The sequence below is a fragment of the Dermochelys coriacea genome, chromosome 1 (assembly GCF_009764565.3).
Source record: "Dermochelys coriacea isolate rDerCor1 chromosome 1, rDerCor1.pri.v4, whole genome shotgun sequence".
NCBI lineage: Eukaryota > Metazoa > Chordata > Testudines > Dermochelyidae > Dermochelys > Dermochelys coriacea.
Genome location: NC_050068.2, coordinates 50,535,319 through 50,554,384, shown reverse-complemented (window position 1 = coordinate 50,554,384; position 19,066 = coordinate 50,535,319). Strand labels below are relative to the sequence as shown.

General features: G+C 41.8%; 2 protein-coding genes across 3 annotated transcripts in view; one reads left to right on the top strand and one right to left on the bottom strand.

Moving 5' to 3' along the window:
- NBEA (neurobeachin) overlaps window positions 1–19,066 on the bottom strand; it is an 835,554-nt gene that overhangs the window by 198,955 nt on the left and 617,533 nt on the right. For both annotated transcript variants that reach the window (XM_038414552.2, XM_038414563.2), the window contains one exon: window positions 6,963–7,099. In XM_038414552.2, coding sequence (XP_038270480.1) covers window positions 6,963–7,099 — 137 coding nt within the window. The remainder of the gene's footprint in view (window positions 1–6,962; window positions 7,100–19,066) is intronic.
- On the top strand, window positions 2,383–5,815 carry MAB21L1 (mab-21 like 1). Its single transcript, XM_038414601.2, has one exon. It carries the CDS (start codon window positions 3,285–3,287, stop codon window positions 4,362–4,364), a length of 1,080 nt encoding a protein of 359 aa, XP_038270529.1. The 5' UTR covers window positions 2,383–3,284; the 3' UTR covers window positions 4,365–5,815.

The following is a 19,066-nucleotide window of genomic DNA, read 5'->3' as shown; positions in this document are numbered from 1 at the left end:
CGGATGCCCAATGGGGAACGAGATGGAGTACGAAACAATTTAGCAAGTTCATTTTTTCTTACTAAAGAAACCTCCGGGAGCTGACTTCACTTTGTCGGAATTGGTCGACTTGGCCTACAAATTCCCTGCAGCTTCGCACCGGGCTTTCTTCCCCGCCCGTGTCAGATTCAGTTACAGAGCACTTCAAATGCACCCAAACGCCTGCCTACGGTTTCACTCAGGGCCCGCTCCCCCTCCGATTCAAGTCAGACTGGCCAATGTCCTCAACGGAGCTGGATCGGGCCTTTGGAAGCAATTAGGGGCGTCTGGGACTCCCCCCCACCCCCAAGCATGCCTGCGCCTGTTCCCGCTGGAGCCTCTGTTCACAAGAAGCTCTCCCGGGAAGCGATGGGGGGTTGAGCCGAGCAAGGCGGGCAGGATGGGGTCCTCCATCCGTGCAGCCGCGGGCACCCGGCCACCTGTGGATTGTACAGGCAACACACGTGCGGTGGGCGACGGCGGCACACGCATTAGCCTTCCTGTGCATAACGACCGCGGGGCGGCTTCTCGGTAGGAGCGGGCTGGTCTCTCGCTCCTCTCTCCCACGCACACAGTTGGAACGGTGCGTGCCGGTGGAGGGGCTAGTAGCGCTGCGGGGAGAGGCGAATACCACAGCCGCCGCCACCAGGGTGCGAAAAGGGGGAACTAAAGATAAGCGCAGCAGGCGACAGCGATGATCAAAAAGCATCTTCTGCCCCCTGAATTAGGCCAGGGCATGTACAAGGGTGTGGGTAGGGCAGAGGGGCGACCGCGTGCGTGGAGACGAGGAGCGATGCGCTGGTTTGTGATGCGAGGGATGAACGGGGGGCAGCTGAACGCCTCATTCCCTGGGTTGCAGCCGGCGGCAGCTCCGCTCCCGCCTCTTCCTTGCAGAAGGAGCTGCGCGCCCCCCTGCCCAGGCCAACGAGCCGCAGCAGCGTCAGGAGCTCGGACCCGGGAGCGTGGCCTCTTGGGGATTTCTGATTTTCAAAGCGCAGTTGTTGAGAGAGCACCGGGGCAAAGCATTTTGCTCCCAAGCTATATGGCTAAATCTGGAAATAATACCCAGCCCGCTCAGCGGAGGGTCAGAGCCTGCCTGCTCACCAGCCTGGTTTTCGTCCCCTGGACATGACACTTCGGATGAAGTGAAGAAAGCTAAAGACTCTGGAAAGTAGCTATTCTTTATAAAAATAGCAAGAACGTGCTGCGGGCACATTAGGATGCGATTGAGGAGGGAAAGCTCCTTACGGGTGAGCTGATGGCTGCAGGTCCTGGGTTAGGAGTCTAAAGACGACCCCGGTTTCATTTTATTCATGAGTAGAAAGTTACAGACGCCCATCAAATTCTTCACGTGGATTAACAGTCCCCGAAATACAGGAGCGTCTGCACTAACGCTACATCGAGCAAGCAAAGCACAAAATAAACTCTTCTACACCTTGGATACAAACGTTGCCGCATTAATAGGCTAGTGACAGAAAAACGTTAATGGCATAATCCCTCTGCAAGACGATAGATGTTTCTTAGAAAATAATTTCAAGGGACAGTAAATTTAAAAATTAAGAATCCGAGTCATAAATTAAAATTTCTTAAAGACACTAGAGGAAAAAGCGTGTGATATAGATATAAATCACGTTTATTCTTAAACAAAGCACGGAAGATGCTGCGAAATATGTTTGTCGTTCCAATCTTTGCAAACAGGAAGACCGATTACTGACACTTAAGATACTAAAGAAGAAATTTGTTTAATTATATATCACACACAGGAAAATCCAAACTGTCAGATTAGTTGTCTGCCAGCATGTCTGCACTCGCTAATGTCCCTCCCGTGTGCACATTTATTAAAACACAGCTTGCAAATAGAGTTCACATTAAAATAAACTGTCCAGATAAGGAGATTAATAGATATTTATTTGCAACGATGTCCAGAAAGGCATCTGAACATATATGGCGTTGCAATATATGGTGACATATATCGAATATAAAAATGAAGTTAAGCACTAGCAAATAAGATTTACACTAAATATCTGCTGCTTCTGAGACTGAATATGAAAATAAACTGTTAGATGCGTTTAGCAACTGGTATTTCCTTCATACGTTACAAATATATATATTAAAAACAGGCAGAGAGAATGCAATATCTGCATAACCTTAAAATCGAGTATATCTCGTCAGAACATGCTTTAAAACAATTTAATTAGCGGATGCTGTGTAATATTTTATTCCTGCAAACACTGCATTGCCGAGAATCTATGGCCTTATACACTGGCCAATTCATGAGAGGAAAACTTCAGACCTGCAATTACAGACAACTTATCAGGAGAAAAGGACACCATGATTTGACGCCAAGAGCGAGTTAATGAATTTACGTATCTGTTCTTTAAAGAGTGAACCCCCGTATATAGCTCAGTAGTTGATGGATCTCCATTAATACACCTGCATTCACATTTCCGCCTTAAGGAGACAAACAGGGATTTAGTGCAGAACACCACAGTTTTGCCAAGTCCTTTCAAAACATCAATACGCTTCAAGTTACACCAAAAGCTGAGAGATTCTTCTTGATTTCCAAATGTATAGGTGGCCTGGATGCTTTTCTGCCAGCAGTCGCCTACCTTTAGTTTGTGTATACATATATACATGTATATATAGCCAAGAAACGGATTAATTAGCCGGGTTTGAGCTGAAGGAGGCTGCAGTGACGAGACCAGTGGCGATTGGCCGCCCGCCTGCCTGGCCCTGCCTTTATAATTTCCACACGAGAGCATCTGGGCTCTTATACTAACCAACAGCCAGCTTCTCCTGACACATACATACACACACACACACACACACACACCGACACCCAGCACTTTTCCCACCATCTGATTAACAACCCTGCACACACACAGTGATTACTACAGGAAAACATAAATACATACGAAGAGGGTTTATTATTTTGACTACTGGAAGCCTTGCTGTGTCTCAGTTCAACTTTTGTTTTTATTGCTGCTGGGGAAGTGCCGATCTCAAGGCTTTGCTCTCACTCAATGATCCTTTAAAAAAAGGAAAGGAAAGAAAAACATTGCTCCCCCCTTCGAGACGGCTGCTCTGAAAAGGCAGGAAGAGAGCATCTGAGCAGCAGTTGCCACAGCGTATTTTGCAAGAATTTGTTACGTTTCAGAGCGCTGCAGCCTGTTTCCCCTCTGAAGTTGGCTCCAGCCTTAGCAGCCGCATTGGATCCCACAGCCTATTGCGAGACTCCGGTATACAATCCGGATCTCTGCCCCAATATGATCGCGGCCCAGGCCAAGCTGGTGTATCATCTGAATAAATACTACAACGAGAAATGCCAAGCCAGGAAAGCCGCCATCGCCAAAACTATCCGAGAAGTCTGCAAAGTGGTTTCGGACGTACTAAAGGAAGTGGAGGTGCAGGAGCCCCGTTTCATCAGCTCTTTGAACGAGATGGACAACCGCTATGAGGGCTTGGAGGTCATTTCTCCCACCGAGTTTGAAGTGGTCCTTTATCTGAACCAAATGGGAGTTTTCAACTTCGTGGACGACGGCTCTTTGCCGGGCTGCGCCGTGTTAAAGTTAAGCGATGGGCGCAAGAGGAGCATGTCCCTTTGGGTGGAGTTCATCACGGCTTCTGGTTATCTTTCTGCTCGCAAAATCCGGTCCAGATTTCAGACTCTGGTGGCCCAAGCCGTGGATAAATGCAGTTACAGAGATGTGGTAAAGATGGTGGCTGACACGAGTGAAGTGAAACTGAGAATCAGAGATAGATATGTCGTGCAGATCACTCCAGCTTTTAAATGCACAGGGATCTGGCCAAGGAGTGCTGCCCACTGGCCACTTCCCCACATCCCCTGGCCGGGACCCAACAGGGTAGCAGAGGTCAAAGCTGAAGGATTCAACCTTTTATCTAAGGAGTGTCACTCTCTAGCAGGCAAGCAGAGTTCAGCCGAGAGCGATGCCTGGGTGTTGCAGTTCGCAGAAGCGGAGAACAGACTGCAGATGGGCGGCTGCAGAAAGAAATGCCTCTCTATTCTCAAAACCTTACGGGATCGTCATCTGGAACTGCCGGGCCAACCCCTGAATAATTATCACATGAAGACTCTGGTTTCATACGAGTGTGAAAAGCATCCCCGGGAATCGGACTGGGACGAGTCTTGTCTGGGCGACCGGCTCAACGGGATTTTACTGCAACTCATCTCCTGCCTTCAGTGCAGGAGGTGCCCACATTACTTCTTGCCCAACTTAGACCTGTTTCAGGGAAAACCTCATTCAGCCCTGGAAAACGCTGCCAAACAAACTTGGCGACTGGCTAGGGAAATACTCACCAACCCGAAAAGTTTGGAAAAACTTTAGAGGACAATTAAAATATGGGCCTAACTGATCAGTCTTCTTATTTTCAGATAAAGTTTAAACTTCCTGTTCCAAAAGTCAAATATTTCCACTTGAGAATGCTAATAATATTCTCTTTAAAAGGAATATTGTTTAGGCTCTTCACACACACTCACAACAGCAAACACTATGACATGCCTTCATCACAGTTTTGAAATTCCCCCTGAAAAATGTATCTTAACACCCGGAAACAAATTCGGCTGTAATTTAACATGATTGTGACCATTCTGCCTAGAAACGGCACCAATGGATTATAACAAACCCCAGTATTTTTGTGTAAACCCCTCTGTGAGTAAAAGCTATTTGGATATGCCATCTGAACAAAACCCTAATGTACATTTTAATTTGTATCAAATATTGTGATCGCACATTGTCTTTGAAATTGTGGATGTTGGTGTTTTGTGATTTGGTGAACAGAAGTTAAATTGCCATTTCGGATACTTCAGGACATTTTCTGCTCAAGAAGATACCATTTAAAAAGGTAGATTTTATCATGGTACTTTTGTTAATTGTCTTTTGAAGTGTCTGAACTTAAAAGTTTACATTTTTCGTTTCATATATATTGCTTGTTCTATTTCTAACATTCCATAAATATACTTGAAATGTTATTTAAATATATTCAAAAGAAATTTGGATTCTGCTTATATAATAACGCTTGAATATTGGAATTATATATTTGAAAAATGCACTTGAAATACACTGGATAATGACTTTTTGTGATTTAGATTTTAATTTCTGTTGCTGATTTTATTTAATTACAAGCTAATAAATGAAGTAAAATAAATATTGTTAAGCGTTTCAAAACTGGATCAAGTTTTCTATTTGAAAATATGGCCAATGTAATGTTTTGCAAATCATAAGGGAACAGCCCTTTTCCTACTGACTAGTTTTGTAGGAGAAGAAAATATTTGTGTATTATATGCACCACAAATTCGTGTGGTAATTAACAGAGCAACACTTTCTACAGGCATCAGAAAATAAATTTACTTTTGAAAGATTCACTATACCAGGTTAATGTTTCTGCATGGTTTTGAACCGTACTGAGGAAACAAAACAGCACTGAAGGAAAGGCTACTGAATGAGCAATGAGTCTGATTCCTGACAAAAATCAATATTTTGGAGCAAGTAGTAATAAAGAAGAAAGCAAAATTTACAGGTGAAGAGGTCAAGCCAGTAGCAATAAAATGAAGAACAATATAACTTCCCACCTACAAATCCACTATGGATGTAACAAGATTGCAAGTTGCATCTGTAGAAATCAACTCCCTGTGTTCAAAGGGCATTCAGAGAGAACAGCATGTGCACATCCATAAAACTGTAAGTGATCACAAATTGTCCGTTTCCTACTCCAACATATGATTATTCAGGTCGTATATTTCCTTAAAATATTTTAAGATTAAAATGCAAAATAATATACACCCAAAATAGCAACGTATATCATTTATTTAGTATCTTAATAATCAACAAGTGCTGAACTAAGCAAATTGCCGATATAATGTCCAGTTGTAAGAACTTATAGTGGGTGGGCATTAGTGATACCGTTACAATGGCTATTGTGCAAGAATCTTTTTTTTATTAAGTGCTACGAGCACGTTCTCAATGTCAGACATTATTCGTCAATAGAAAACCTGCTTTATTAAAACACACGTTTTCAAAAGCGATAACTGCGTTTTTAAAAAGTTATCATTTAAAATCATTTACAGTGAAGGTCTTTGTACAAGAAACAATATTGGAATGACTTTTAAAAGTATCTCCTGTATATTTCTCCCCTACTTAGGAAACTTGTAAAATTGTTTTGTGAATGTAAATAATAATAAGTATAAACTACATGTCAGAAAGGTGCCCTACAACAATCCCCCACCACATGTATGCTCGACTTTAAAAAAAAATCGGATTCAAATTTTTATTCTCAATGCTAATACAGGTCAAATATATGTAAATCGCTCTTAAATTGATTGGATCTACTTCTCTTGCAGATGTCAAGGTGTTTTGTAATATTAAACAATGCAAAAAATTAGATATTTCCCAAGAATTAGCTCTTGTGCTCAGGCCCACATGATAGCCATTTTCTTTTGCAGAAAGAGAACATTAATTTCAGTATTTGAACAGATAACATTTATTAAAACGTGCAGCATTTTCCTATTTAGAAACTAACATTCTTGAAATAAAGGGATTCTATAAAATCCAGTGCAAGAGAAAAGCCCATCACTGTGTCTTAGGGGACCGCAGTCTGGGACCGCTGTTACCTCAAGGGATTTCAGAGCAATTGGCTTAACTGCTAAATCTGCCCATGTTCATACAGAGGCATTCAGAGAAAGAGTGTTAAAAATGTGCACGCTGTAAGTAATAGAGGATTTGCCATCATTAATACATTTCGCTTTTTAATAAAACACAGTAAAAGCCCACAGCAGTAAGAGGCGTTTGGGGGGAGGAGGGGACCTTCCGCACTCCAGGATGTGCGTTCCCGATTATGTTCTCCGGGCGGTGTTTAACATACAAATCGCGTCCAGACAATGCATTCTGTAAACACACCCAGCCCACGAGGAAACGCACTCTACTCACTTTGGGGTCAATCTTCTTGAAGGCCGGATCATCCTCATCCACCTCGAAGTAGATTTCCGTGGTGGTGATGGAGAGGGTCCCTTTGGCCACTACCACAGGGGCGATGAGCTGTGCCGGCGTGCTGAGAACCACCGGGCCTGCAAGACAAGGGCAAGGGCGTCAGGCCGTAGCAACTCCAGCCGGCCCTCCCCCATTCCTTACTGAATGCAGGCACCCAACAATCCGCCTAATAAAGTCCATTTGTAAGTTGCTTTACACCTTTGCCAGTGCTCACCACTCTGCTCTCTCCTGAGTAGTCTGACGAGAGTTTGTGAGCGGTAGGGTGAGACTCCGAGATGAATCAATGACCAAAATTCAGGGGGGCTAGAATGAAAAATTACTGCCCTCAGAAGCGGCTTCCTTCTCCTTTCGTGACCTTCTCATTCCTGATTAACACTAACACTGTTTAGATACAGGAGGCTGCAAGTAGCAGTGACACGTTACATATAGTTCTCAATAAACAGGGTCAGCCGGTTCAGGCGAAGGGAGTCCCAAAAGCTCACAGTTTGCACAAAGTCTGGGGATTCATCTCTAGATATCGGCGCTTTCCTGGGAAAAGCAAATACAGCCGGCTGTACTTTCATAGAAGCCGAAAACATCCCCTTTCATTAGTGCTAACTCCGAGTCTACAGCTTAAATCAGAAGACATCACAAAAGAAAAACTAATAGCCACATGTGATGTCTCAGAAAGCAGCACCCAACGTTTTATACCTTTCCAACAAGATTTTTATTTCAATGTCTCATCGCTAAGAACTTTAAAAAATAATTTTACCATAACATTTTACACAAAATATAATTCTTTGCGACCCGTGTGTGTGTGTGTATTGAGGAACGGGGGTGGGGTAATTTGTATTCTAACTGCCAGCCTTTAGGGCGCATTGTGGGAGGTTTTAATGTTAGGAAACCATTTCTGCTTTAATACAAAAAGGCACTGATCTTTAATCCGAATTCAGTAAATCCGCGTTAAACTGCTAATGTGATTTAGGAAGCTCACTTATTTTAAACACAAATAGATTAAATATAAAATTTTCTTACAGTCCACAACTAACTTGCACGAGGAAATCTATATCTAGACACATGAAGTATAAGTAATAAAGGCTTACTCGACATTTTGGAAACTCAGTGAAACCAAGATATTTTATAGATATCCCTTTTAAAAACTATTCATCTCAATGTACAAAAAAAGAGAGAGATCCTGTTCATATTTATGCAGTTAAAATGTTCTGTACAAAAATCAGGATCGCGTGCAAGGTGACCATCAGACTGGTGGATCTCCAGTTGCACTGCCTAGGCCCTCTGTGGTGGGTGAGTGGTGTTTCGGCACACTGGCACGGACAGGACAAGCTTTGGGCTTGCTCTGCACAACCGCACCAAGGCTAACAGGCACCGGTACAATCTTCTCCTCCTCCCACAATATTTTATATACACACATACACACTTTACAGTCGGATGGTGTAGCAACACTTCAAATTACTTACTTAGCCCAACTTAGTCGTGTATCAACGCATCTGTCAGGTGAAACACCCAATTTGAGACTGTGTTGCACAATATATTGTCATTTCCTTTGCAAAATAAATGAAGGGAAAAGGCACGGATTATTGTGTACACAAAGGGGAATCTAAAACTCACTGTTTCACTGACAGCTTTCAGCAGCCCAGTGTGGCAGGCTAGATAATATTGATACAAACTCTAGTATTCCTTCATTTTATTCTATCTCCTAATAAACCAGTGTAGCCTCTTGACTCCAGTCAGCTGATCTGAATCACATGCCGAGGGTTTGCTTTGCTCCGGTTCCCTTTAGCCTCCATCTTCTCTCCGTTATTCTGCTGTGGGAGCCGAGCCCAGCCGAGCCGCGCCGCTAGGAAACCTGGCCTCTCTGCAAAGGGCAGGGTGATCGATCTGCAACGGCGCTTTAAAGGCTCATCAATCTTAATCTAGGTTGCTCAAGTAATTATGCCCGATTCTGTTGTACGATTACAAGTGGATTTGGGTTTCTATTCCCTAGGCCCCTCTTCTTTGTGTTTATAGAAGGAGGATCTATCTATACGGACAGCAGCTCCCTGCCCTGCAGAACCACTTGCCCTCTTAAGCAGACCATTCCAACCCCTCTTTTAACCCTTACCCAACAGTACCCCCAGAGCAGCCGTGTTGCCCTCCCTACTCATTATGCTGTACACACAGCAATGGGTTTACGGGCCTTTGTGCTAAAAGAAAACTGCGTTAAGATGATGCATATTGGAAACAACTTGATATTCTATCATTTTAAGGAGGCGTTAGTGGGCCTTACTGAATCCCAGAAGGAAGATCATCTGTTTAATCCAATTACCTCTCTCTCCCTTGTGTTATGCGAATAAAATAAAAACAAAGTTACTAGTATTTAATGGTCAAACGGCCAAAGCCTATAACCAGAAATCTACAAGGACAATAGGGGAACATCGTGAGTAGATTCCTATGGGTACGTGTGTGCCTGTGATAGAGTGTGTGTGTGTGTGTGTGTGTGTGTGCGCGCGCGCACACACACCCCGGTTCTACAAGGCAGGAGGGGTTCACTTCCAAGACTGTGATTTAACTCAGGGATCAGTGAATTTCAGATTCCCCCCTCCCCCCAGAGAAAGCCTCAAAGCTCCTTAAACAGTAAAGTGATTTTGACCAAAAAATAGTGCAGCTGTATTCAAAGGACATTCTAAATTTATAGAAACGTAATACAAGTGAGCTATGGAAATACCGTTACGAATAACTTTTATTGTACTTTCTAAGGAAAACGGATAATTTTTATGAAATGTTTTTCCTTCCAATGAGGGCTTCCTCTGAATAAGGTGTAAAAGGATTTCTTATTTTGTTACAGGTAAAATAGATTTTATAATTCCTGCCGCTGTCTCTCCTCCCTCCCCCCGAAGACGACACTAAATGAAATATTCAGTCTTATTAGTGTGTCATTTTTACACTAGTCCTTTGGAAATCTCCAATTACAACTTTCAATTCCATAGCACGTTTAAGGAGCACTGAGTCTTTTTGTTGTAGCCTTCAGGGAGCAAAACAGCCACTCAGAGAATACGAAATTAATCCACTACAGCTACAGAGAGAGAGGGGATTATGTTTTAATCCCCTTTGGGACAGTCTCTGGATTTTAAGGATCCGATATTAAAATGTTTACATAAGGCATAATCAAAATACTGCAGATTTTCCATATGGTACCCAGTTATCTGGAAGCTTTGGGTTCTTTTTCCAAAACACAGCCGACCACCTACTGAAGCAAGAGCGCGCACACCTGACGCCGGAAAGAGTTTGATGGGCTCGTTCGGTTTTGGAAAGATAACGAGCTACGGCTACCAATCGAACCCACCAACCTTGGGGGTGGGAGAACAGCGCGTTTGGTTTGGAAGCAAATATTCATTTCAAGCACAGCCATAGTAATAAAAACGTGTAGAGCAATGATCCCTCCCAGCCCCTACCAGTCTGATATGCGGGGCATTAGGAATCAGTTAAAAAAAATGAATAGTGCTTATATCTGCTCCTAATGCATGTTCAACTGCAACTAAAAATACGAGGCTCCCACCTGAGCTCTAGAAAGACGGGACCCGTTTTCCTGCACTATCTCACTATACAATTTGGGGTTTGGTTGTGGATTGACAGGCCACCACGCCCTAGTATCTCTAGAAAAGGAGACAAAAAGAAGAGTGGAAAAGCTTGTCAGGATTTTGGATGCTTAGAAAGAGAACAGCTTTTCAAGTATAAATTAGTTGAACATTTCAAACCATTTTGAAGTAGACCAGGGGGCCAACAGTGTAACGGAGGAAACGCAACGAACACTTTACAGTTAAGAATTCACTTTAGATCCACAGGTTTTTTAATCGGCTCACGTGTACGACTTTCCGCCTTGTGTCCCCTGGGGTAGGCACACGTGATTTACATTTCTAAAACAAACGATGTAGCGAATAGACACTTTTAAAAAGTAATATTTGTTTTCTCAAAAGTAAATACTTGTGGGATTGGGCGGTTCCACTGAAAACGCAGAAATCAGTATCTGTTTTTTCCCTTAGTTAACGTTTTGATATACAGCGAGTTGGTTTCTTGTATTATAAGGATAGCAAAGAAGGTCAATGCAAATGAAAAGTTTTACGAGCTGAGGGATAGCTTACAATTTACAAAACCAACATCGATAAAATTACTTCTCTGGAATCTGGCCTTTTATGAAAGCCCAAAAAGAGTAACATTCTGAAATATGATCTTAAAGATTTCAGCTTTCTCAGAAGTGCTTTGAGGTGGTTGTTTTTAATGGTAAGAGCTAAAAAGAAGCTGGTGTTTACATTGCAGGTGTACTTGCTAAAACGAGAGTGCCCAATAATTCTTAAGTGGAAATATGTTTTTAGTGCACCTGTTGGATTATGAAAAAATATTTTCATAGCTGGCACAGTTTTATAATATTAATCTCAACAGGAACATTTGAGAGTTGAAAACAGTAGATAAAAGAAATTTAATTTGTATGTGGGTAGTTTAAATGGAAAACCTGGTTTTGTATAACTTCAAAAAGCACACCTTTTTGTTGCCATTTTAATTTGATGACCTGCAGTGCTACATATATAGTATACAATAAAAAAAAGTTCTGGTATCAACAACATATATATATATGAAGTAGATTTTGCTATTTTAAAATAAAAACCCAACCTGTTTTTTCAAACATTGTGTTGAGTTGAAAGATGGCATCAGAAACGGTCATGTATCTGAACTGTAAATCTACTATGCTGCTCATCATTTAATTTCTTTAAATCTAAATGTGCACTTGATCTAAACCTCTCAGAAATGAACTAAAATTTATAAATACAAATAATAATAATAATTCATGCTTTAATTGTAAAGAGCAAGTAGAGCAAATTGACAATGTTACAATTTAAAATAGTTCTAAAACTAGATATCTGAAATGGGTTCACATTTTAAAATAACTGGTTTAAAATGTGCACTGAAACTTTTTTTAAATTTAAAAAGTAAAAAAATCCAAACCCAACTATATAATCACAGTTTAAAGATAGAAGCAGAAGTAGCTTTAGGCACCAGATAAAAAAGAAGGGAAAGGGATTTGGAGTCAAGGGAACCAAAAATAATGAGAAAGATATAGATAGAGATAGCTAATTAAACTGACGAATATAAGGAAATTTATAGTACTGATGTGCAGAATTCAAAGATTTAGCCATCTTTGTTCCTATGACTTTTATAAATCTGACCCCAAAAAGCATTATCAGAAAAATTCTTCAGTCAATATCCTGAAATTTCTCACATCAGGAGGTCAGACCTCATTTATTATAAGGTCAGGAAGAAGTGGTAGTCAACTTCCATTCAATGATACATCTTAAAAAGCTAAGGCCAGCTTATAGGACAATGTAAATTCAGGATCCATTAAACAGTGTTACTAACAGATTTCAACACACACTAATATTGACAAACTTGTTGATTGTAAATATAACGAGACTCTCAATTTGACTACTATGCTTTCTTCTCATCTCTTAATCACCAGTAAACATCAGTTTAATCCCACCTCTGCACTACAACCCACTCGTGCTTGTCCTTGCCTGCTAACTGACATTTTTTATATTAAGGGTGAGGAAAATTATATGGTGTTTCTTTTTAACGGACATTATCAAGCTGAACAGATAGACTCCAAATTCTAAAATTTGAACCAAGTTCTTTTCCATTTTTGCACTATTCATGTACGTTAAAAAAATAAAGAACTGCTTTTTATGATCTTTCCAAAGGCAACAATGAAACAATTTCAGCAGCTCAGCTCTCATGAGTAGTGTCATAACAACAAACAAATGTATTTGCATGAAGGGTAAAAAAAAATTGAAAAAAAAGGTTTAAATATTTCAGTAGTGAAAGACGTAAACAACAAGTAAATAATCTTATTCCAATTATAAAAAATACTTAGCATCTCTTTGAAACATGATGGGAAAAATTCTTCCATATGGTGTATATGTATGTAGCTCCCATTTCAGTGAGAGCCACATGCATACATCCAAAGGAAGATTTTTGACTGAATTATATATCTTCTGGGTATTGTTTAGAGAGAAATGTAAAAGAATGCTATTTTTTCTCTGAAAATGTTGTGCTTTACGATATTCATAGAAGTATTGTCCTGTTTGTATTGTTCAAAATATGGTGTAAGGCATCCATGATATAAGGTTTGATTCAGCTCCCATTGAAGTTGATGGAAAAACTCCATGATTTGATGGTGCAGGATCAAGCTATTGATGAATGAGGTCTTGGACACAGGGAAAATACATTATGAAAACATGCCAAACCATGCACCTGCTGATAACTGTCCAGAGTTACATCACCTGACAAAACTCATGGCTGCAGACCCAGGGATGAGCACTGATCCTCCATTACCCAAGGAAGTATGAAGGCCATCCAAAAGCTATGTAATGGATATTCTGCTGGGCTTGATGGTATTCCACCCATGCTGCTCAAAGGTGCCTTGGAACCAGTGAACATCAGCCTGCATCAACTATTCTTAAAAGTGTGGGCAACAGAAAGTACCAGCTGAATGGAAAGACAGCATCCTAATGTCCCTGTATAAGGGCAAAGTATCTTGCACCAAGTATGGTAACTACAGGCTGATCTCTTTATCAGTCCCTGGAAAGGTCTTTGCTCCCCTTCTACTTGGTAGGATTCAGCCACTCTAACAGGCATTGGTGTCCCCATCAATCAGATTTCACTGTTGTGCAGTCGACAATGGATGTTGTCCTTACCCTCTAGCTTCTGGGTGAGCTGCACCAAGAATTTAACTGCTTGCTTCATGTAGCATATATCAACAGCAAAGTGGTTTTTGATTTGGTCATCAGGATAGCACTTTGGCTTGCACTGAAAGTAGCTGGCATTCCAGATGTTCTGCTAAATCTGGTGTATGATCTTTACACTGGTACCTGTGCAAGAGTGTGCACTGGTTTGTGGCTTTTGCTGTGTTTCTACACAACCTCACTATTCTCACCCCGGCACTATTCTGTTGAGCTATCAACTGGATATTAGGACTTGCAACTCCACACATTGGAATCAAGATTGGCCAAGAAGCGTTCACCAACCAAGACTACACTGATGACACTGCCCTGCTTGTGGAGACATAAGAGAATTTCAGCCTTGCCCTCAAAGGTCTCCAATATGCCACCTAACTATGGGATTAAAGTCTCATGGCAGAAGATCAAATTTCAGAATCTTTGGGGTGGATCAGAGACCCTCCAATGCACATAGGGATGAGTATCATGGACAGCACTGTTGAGTTCATCTACCTAAGCTGCAAGCAGAGTTCAAATGCTCACAGCAAACCTGATGTTTTTCGAGGAACAGGTCTCACCGCCTCCTGCATGAAATCCAGGTCTTGCTTATGGATGCAAAAATATTTTCATTGAGACTATGGGCAGCGGGTGAACCAGCCATTGGGACAGGCTAGCTCCCAGCCCCTTCCCTTCTTCCCAAGGCCCCTCCCCCTCTCCTTCTGCCCCTTCTCCCCCCATCGGAGCCCAGATCACCCCCACTGCAGCCACCAGCTCCCCTGCCCGAGCCCTGGGCAAGCTGAGCACCCCCAGAGCCCACAGGCCCAGAGCGCAAGGCAGGCGGGGCTCAGCCTCCCCCAGTCTATGATACCCACTGCCCTGGACTGAGACAAAGTTCAGGATCTATCAAATCTTTCTATTATCTGCACTGTTAGATGGCTTAGAACCTGGATCTTCCTATAGACAGACATGGAGTGGCTAGAAATTCTATATGTGTTGCCAACACCAAATCCTGAGCATAAAGTGGTTTGACTTTGTGCAAAATTTCAAAATCTCATAGAGATCTGACCTTCCTTCAATCACTCATTATTCAAAAGCAGCATTGCATGCTTGTCAGCCATGTCACCAGAATGGACAAAAACTCCCCAGACACATCAGGCTCTAGAACTCTAATGATTTGCAAAGGATTGTGTGCCCTGACCCCACCTGGTCTGACCATGCAGCTGTCTCAGAGATTCGTGGATTTGCAGGATTGTGCCAGATCTGAGAACTTCACTACAAGATGCCTGGTGCAGCACCTTCAACCATGGTCACTCTGGCTAGCGCAATGGTTCTCAGTAGACTGTGTGTGTTTGATGATCATGCCTATAGTGTGCTGGGCTCACTTCAATCAAGCACTTTTTCCCCACCACAGCGGAAACCACCAATGGCCTGTCTAAAGGACCACCACTTCAACAATTTATGGGGCCAAGCTGAAGTATGTTTTGTCCCACTGATGCAGTTAAAGCATGGTTCCAATTTGTGTGTAGATGAGATCTTAACAATGTCCTTGAACTGAGGAAAAGCCTTGAACAGTTCACATGGATTTAACACAGTTCAGGGACATGGTTAAGATTCTGTTTCAACTGCTGCCAGATGATCCTGTATCAGTGATTGCCAAGACTGTACTTAATCATTTGCATCTGGTCAGAAGCTTGTAACTATTCAAGATTTGGAGCTCACTGTCATGATTCATGCATTTATCACCTCAAAATTAGACTAATACAGTGTGCTCTGCATGAAACTTCACCTTAAAACCATACGGAAACTGAGGCTGGGACAAAAAAGAGCAGCTTGCTTTTGAGTAGTATTACACCAATGTTCCATGCTGCCTGCTGGCTTCCAGGGAGAGTTTAGGATGTTATTTTTGATCTTGAAAGCCGCAAATTATCTGGGACCTACCTATCTGAGAAACAACTTCTCTTCTTTTGTGATACTATCACAGTTCTCTGTGAGGAATAATAAAAGATGCTCATCAAAAAGTGACAAGGAAAAACGTCACCTGTGTCTGGGAAAAGGGAGCATGGCAGCCAAGGTGGCATTATGCTACATGGCAACCTGCCCTGGATCAGAAACTGAGTCTAATAACAAATGGACACAGGATCAAACACCTAACATACCATGTGGCAATAACTTTGATGGGTTATACCTGCTTCTGAAGAGCTCTCTGTGGGGTCTGTCTTTTACTTTGGCAACAGTATAGCTTGTCATGCCAATACATTTACTGAATTGAGTCAAATTATGAGGACTTCAACTTTGGAGTTGTGAAAGAGCCCATTCCACTACCTTCAGACCATGTGCAAGGTTCTTATTTCCTCCAGTTGTGGAGAAAGAAAGGGTAAGATAGCAGAGGGATAGTATGCTCAGGGAGTGTGGGGTAATTTGACTGGTTACTTGCTGTGTGCATGTTGAATTTTGGGGGAGGAAATGAGCTGTAGAATGTGTATGTTATATATTATGTACATGTTTGTAAAAGGTGTCCAGGGTATAGTAGAGTCACTATTTCAAATTTATTTTAAACGGAAAAAGTTGTAAAAGGGCACACCATTTCCCCTTTGCAGACTAACTTTAGGGGACTGTCCATGCAGCAGCTGAAACTTTACTGACAGTTGTTTTTGAACACAGTTGATGCTTGCATGATTTCCTTGACCAGTGAGAACAGAGATTTTGTTGGAGACCAGTTGCAGGCAGACTGTGCTGCTACCTCCTTGACTACTTTGTATAAAACAATGTTCAGAAAGAAATTCCTGTCCATACTGGTCAGTAAAACTGTGAATAGAGTAACTTAACTACTGTTTAAACACAATTGTTGCTAGCATAATTTCAGATTTAGGTCACAGCCCTGCAATCTAATCTGTGTAGGTAGATTCTTACACTTGCATGGAGCCCAATGAAGTTGTTGGGGCATTGCCTGTGCAGATCAGAGTGCATGAGCAAGGCTATCGTTTGATAGGGCCTAGACCAGGGATTGGCAACTTTTGGCACGAAGCCCATCAGGTAATTCCGCTGGCAGGCCAGGACAGTTTGTTTACGTGCAGCGTCCACAGCTTCAGCCAATCGCGGCTCCCACTGGCCGCATTCCAGGCCAATCGGGGCTGTGGGAAGTGGCGTGGGCCACGTGCCAAAGGTTGCCGATCCCTGGCCTAGACAATGCAATGACATAATGAGTGCCCTGAGACAGTGATTCCTGGGGAGCTGAGAGGCTTAGCTTGCTCATTTGCAGAGACAGTATTAGAACAACCCTGCACCCATCAGAAGTAGGAGAATGGTGTCCCCTAGAATCCTGGAGATCTACTAAGGATGGGAGAGCCCTAAGGACATGAAAAGCTGTCTCAGTATCCTAACCCTGAAAATAAGCCTAGAGTAGCCAGCTAGTCAGTTGGAAGTCAGGGACAGCAAGAAATCCAGCTGCCATTTTAGGAGTTAGAGGACCCAGCTGCCCAGGCATCAGTCCACTAGGGAGCTCAGTATCCAAAATGGGGGGATAAGAATACACATTTTTAGGGACAGGGTAGAGGAGAAAGGCATGGTAAGAGGATCTCTTCAAAGTTGTGCTTGGGAGTTCATTCATATACGACTTTGAAAGGATATTTTGGATAATGTGAAACCAAATTGTTTAAAATGCTGAAATGCCTAAAAATAGGTTGTATCTGAAATTGTTGCTTTTGACATTTTCAGGGTAGGAAATGACTATACAGCAGAAGTTGTGTGTGTGTGTGTATGTGTGTGTGTGTGGTTTATGCCTGAATTTAAATTAAACTCATGTACACAAATGGTTTCCTTCTTTACATGTTGATTTAAGGATCAAAATTTGAACATATAGCTGTCACAGACTGAAAATCTGGCTCAGTAAATTTTCCATATTTGGAACCACAAGACTAAGATGGCTATATACCCCTACAATAAAGTAAAGGGCCAATGAAAACTCTGGCAGACTAGATTGTAAGGAATGGATGAAGAGATGCAACCTGCACTGGACAGAGTGAGAAGTTGATGAAACTGAGGAAAGGGGAAATCAAAAGATGTCCTATACTATTCGTTAAAATTGGTCAAGAGAAAACTATATACAGTGGCACAACTTACTAGAAGATCTATATAGCTGAGTCCTAGTAAAGAAAATTCAGTTGCAGATTTTGGGCACAAGAGATGTTCCCTGACATTGAATACATTTTAAAATGCATTTCCCTCTCCAAATTCAGTTTACAACTATATAAAAGACAGATTCAGTAAAATTATACTCAGGTTCTCTACCACCTACGCATTTATTTTTCAAAGAGGCTTTGTAATCTTGCAATTGTATCCCTAGTGTGGAAGCAAGACCGTTTTTACAACAGAATCTGGCCCTATATAAGGCTCCTAAAATCGTGTCAGAAATGTAAATTAAGCTATTGGTAGAAATTGTAATTGAAAATATCCCTTAAGGGCTAAATCATTTATTTGTTTATTTAAGATAATGTTACATAGTTTTAATATACTATAACTTTTGGAACTGTTCCAATTTTCTCTGAACAAAAACATTCAAAAACAATTTTCATTGGAAATTGCTCAAAATTGTAATGATTTCTGTGATTGTGACTGAAACGAGACAAACAAGTAATTTTGCATAGGCAACCAAATAGATGTTGGTAACTTTTGCTTGCTATCAATCTTGCCTGGATTTGAACAGATGATCTGGAAATGAAAGGTCCTGTATCTCATTAATAATACTACAAGCTGTCCAATTCCCATGATCCAACTTATTTTTCATAGCCCAGAGCAGGAAGTCAGTGCATCCACTATGGGTATGTCTATACAGCGAATAAAAACCTGTGGCTGGCCCATCCCAGCTGACTTTTCCCTCTGCAAATATTTTTGGAGCCTCATCTACTCCCGTCTTTATTTCCTTTCTCTCATTCATGTCCAGATATTACTCACTATTTAGAGACTGGTCAAAAATATCGCCTGGACTACTTTGTCTGTCTGGTCCTAACTGTAAGTTCTGAAAGATTATAAATGCTACATTACGGTGCAGATGAAATGTATGCACATCATGGGACAACTCCATGGAGTACCAGCATTGAGGGGTATAGCTTGTTCTGAAAGGATAGGTATGGGAAAAAAGGGAGAAGTGTTGTGCAGTACGTCAAGAATGTATACTCTTGCTCTGAGGTACAAGAGGAAGTGAGGGACAGACCTACTGAGAATCTCTGGGTGAGGATAAGAAGGGAAAAGAACAGTAGTAATATTATGGTGAAGGTATGGGGGGTACAGACCATCAAGTCAGAA

Excerpts from the sequence above, each read along its gene's own strand:
- MAB21L1 (XM_038414601.2), top strand. The coding sequence starts at position 3,285 with ATGATCGCGGCCCAGGCCAAGCTGGTGTATCATCTGAATAAATACTAC.